Genomic DNA, 3,148 nt, shown 5'->3' with positions numbered 1-3,148 from the left:
GCGTGTGTGTGTGTGTGTTGGTGGGGGGGGGGTAAGGGCGGATGATGAGAATTATAGGAACATTAGAATAATAGAAGAAATGTTCAGAGGTAGTAAAATTATTCGATTGGTTACATTTGGGTGTTAGTTGAAATTCCACTACATTAGAGTAAATTAAGAGGTCTGTCCGATTGTCTATGTCATGGCGTGGCGGGCAATTGTGATGAAAACTTCGGAAAACAAATAGACGTTCAGAAAGATATGAGTTCGTAGTTATAATTTCTGTACATTTATGCTATTTAGACTCATTATTTCTGTATCTGTATTCTGTATCAATGGCCGGGTTAATCGCCCTTTAGCATGCTACGCCAGTTCCGTGGAATGAAAAAAAAAGGAAATTAATGGGCAATTGCAATAAACTACACTTAAACAGGGCATAATGGATGCTGAGGAATTAGTTTTATTTTGATGCTACTATATTTTACCATGTGTTTTCCCTATTCATACGCATATGACATAGACAGGTAAACGTGTTTTTGTCTGCTGTTCACAGCCCTGCAGAAGTTTTGCCAGATGATTGAAGGTCCCGGGCAGCTTCACGGATTCCCTCACGAGATTCCGACCAAGCAGCTGCTGATCGACTGTCTGACCAACATCATCTTCAACGTGAGCGCACAGCACTCCGCCATCAACTTCCCGCAGTATGACTACTACTCCTTCGTGCCCAACAGGTATCCAGTTTGTTTTAATGATGTTTTAGAAGAAATGTTTTTCATCATGCATTAGTCTTTTGGTTGATCGTCTACTAAAAAATTGATAAGAAAGTCATTGGTTTATGTGTGTATCTTTTCTCTTTTTTCATGTCTTTGCAATTACACATGTATGCATTGTTTATTTGAAATAAAATTGAAAAGTTGAAGGTTCTGCTGTAGTTTATATATAAAACTTTATAAAATAAAACTTTGACCTGAGTGTTTCTAAGACCTACCCACATACCAAATACAATAAATTAAGGCCTTATTCTGTTTAGTTAACCATAAACTGGGCACACAGATATACGCATACATACAATTAAAGGCACACCAAAAACAAAGCTCTATTTTTATAGATATATAAGTAGATCTCCGTAATATCAATTTATTCATGAACCTTCCCTTAGGCCGGCCCAGTTGTCGATACCGATGCCTGACGGACCGAACGACATGTTACAGTCCGCTGTACTCGAGGCCCTGCCACCTCCACAGTTCACGACTCTGCAGGTCCTTCTGTCCTACATGTTGTCCATGCCGTCACAGACTGCAATCACAGGGGTAAGATCGTGCTCTGTAACAATAATAAAGGGTTAACGACCCGCCTCGAGGTGTATATGGTAAGATAATTTCCTGGTCGGGTGCGATAACCATCGAATAAACCACCGAGTGAGCATCGCGAACGAGGAGGATTATGAGGAGACCAAGTATTATCTTGCCATATACATCGAGGATAAGGCGGAGTATTCAGGTTATCATCATATAACCTATCCGACTGACACAGATATTTGACATAGATTCAGTTATAAAATTCTCAATGCCCCCCACACCCCACCACCACCAAAGAAAAATCATGTAGTGACCATGTGACATTATAACAGTTTCACTTTTAGTGGGGGTTTAGAAAATTATTTCATTAATATCTATATAGTTGTGTTGTATTTTCAAATTAATTATTCAAAATAAACTACAATACGTTTTAATAGATAAATAAAACAAGTCGTAATGCAAGTGTTCATTCCCTGTCCCCATTAAAAATGGTACGGTCCAAATACTTTTCAGTTATTCTAATAGCCACCTACTTTTGAGGTTGCGGCCTAATAACCAATGGGAAGTAGAACGTTCTGATTGGTCGGCGTCTTTTGGCTATATGAAAATATATTTCTGTCATATAAATAACATAATATCTGAACTATTTGTTGATATTATAACTATTACGCATTGGTTATTAGCAAATATACTGTTAATTTACTACCCTTGGAAAATTTGGTGAGATTTCTTATATCATGACATTTGTGTCTTATGATACAATACTTATAATTAAAGGAAAGAACAGACTCATTTCAAGATCAGGCGTATCTCTTAGCTCACTATAAATGACGATTTGTCTAAAGTGTATGAAGTAAGAAACACTGATGATACAATTATGAACTTTATTTCCAAGGTGGAAGCCATGAAGGATGTGTATCCTGGGGTCCATGAGGAATTCAACAAGAATCTTGTGTACCTCTCCGAGGACATCAAGGCTCGTAACGACCAGCTGAAGAAGGACGGGAAGGTCCCCTACACTTACCTGGATCCGGAAAACGTTGCCATGAGCATCGACATCTAGTCAAACTATCATTAAAGTTTATCTACACATATAGTTTACCAGGTACCTTTTACCCTGTGTTGACGTCAAAGTCCAGAGAAGCCACGTGACAAGTCTTTATTGGTTAGTCTACTAAGAAAGACCAGACTGACTGGTCAGAAGCTCTTGATGAGAACATTTACCTTTTGTATCGTAACAACTCCTTGAAATTTTAAACATTAAGGCAAACAGTTACTGGTATATACTTTAAGGACCTGATATATTTTATATTAGTACTAGATCGTTGTTTGATAATGGACTTTAAAAAAATGAACCGAAAATTGTTATATCATTTATAAGTATTTAGTCAACGTAAATGAGAACAGGACAGCCTTCAGAGCTCTAGAGCATATGTTTGGTATAATTTTTTTTAAGTGAAAAACCTAAATGGTTTTGGTCCCTCTTCGTGTATATTTTATCATGTTAGGCACGGAAATTATTTGTAAAGAGGTTAAGACCCCAATATATTATTGCAGAACCGATTCGATTGTATAGATTAATTATAAAATAAAATAATATCAATTTCCCTATCTCAATACAACGCTGCTGTTTGTGTGTGTGTGTGTGTGTGTGTGTGTGTGTGTGTGTGTGTGTGTGTGTGTGTGTGTGTGTTTTAAGTAGACGCTACGGTCACTACGAGCAAGGGATTATACATTTGATGTGTTATTGTTTTGACATGACTGGGTAGTTATAGGAACATTTGCATTTCTGTACAAAAAAGTTATTTGACGTGCGTGTTTGAGCCAGGTTTATTTTTTTACAAGCTATTGATTTTCGTAAAGTGATAAAT

The 3,148-nt window shown here is 37.2% G+C and overlaps 1 protein-coding gene across 1 annotated transcript in view; it reads left to right on the top strand.

The window, feature by feature from the left end:
* LOC109471323 overlaps positions 1–2,342 on the top strand; it is a 19,511-nt gene extending 17,169 nt beyond the window's left edge. Inside the window, exons 18-20 of the mRNA XM_019770612.1 lie at positions 533–710; positions 1,139–1,289; positions 2,173–2,342. Of these exons, the coding sequence (XP_019626171.1) occupies positions 533–710; positions 1,139–1,289; positions 2,173–2,340 (497 nt within the window). The 3' untranslated portion in view covers positions 2,341–2,342. The remainder of the gene's footprint in view (positions 1–532; positions 711–1,138; positions 1,290–2,172) is intronic.
* The last annotated feature ends 806 nt before the right edge of the window (positions 2,343–3,148 follow it).

Source organism: Branchiostoma belcheri, unplaced genomic scaffold (genome assembly GCF_001625305.1).
Source record: "Branchiostoma belcheri isolate BF01 breed outbred unplaced genomic scaffold, Haploidv18h27 scaffold248, whole genome shotgun sequence".
NCBI lineage: Eukaryota > Metazoa > Chordata > Leptocardii > Amphioxiformes > Branchiostomatidae > Branchiostoma > Branchiostoma belcheri.
This window is presented reverse-complemented; position numbering and strand designations above follow the sequence as displayed.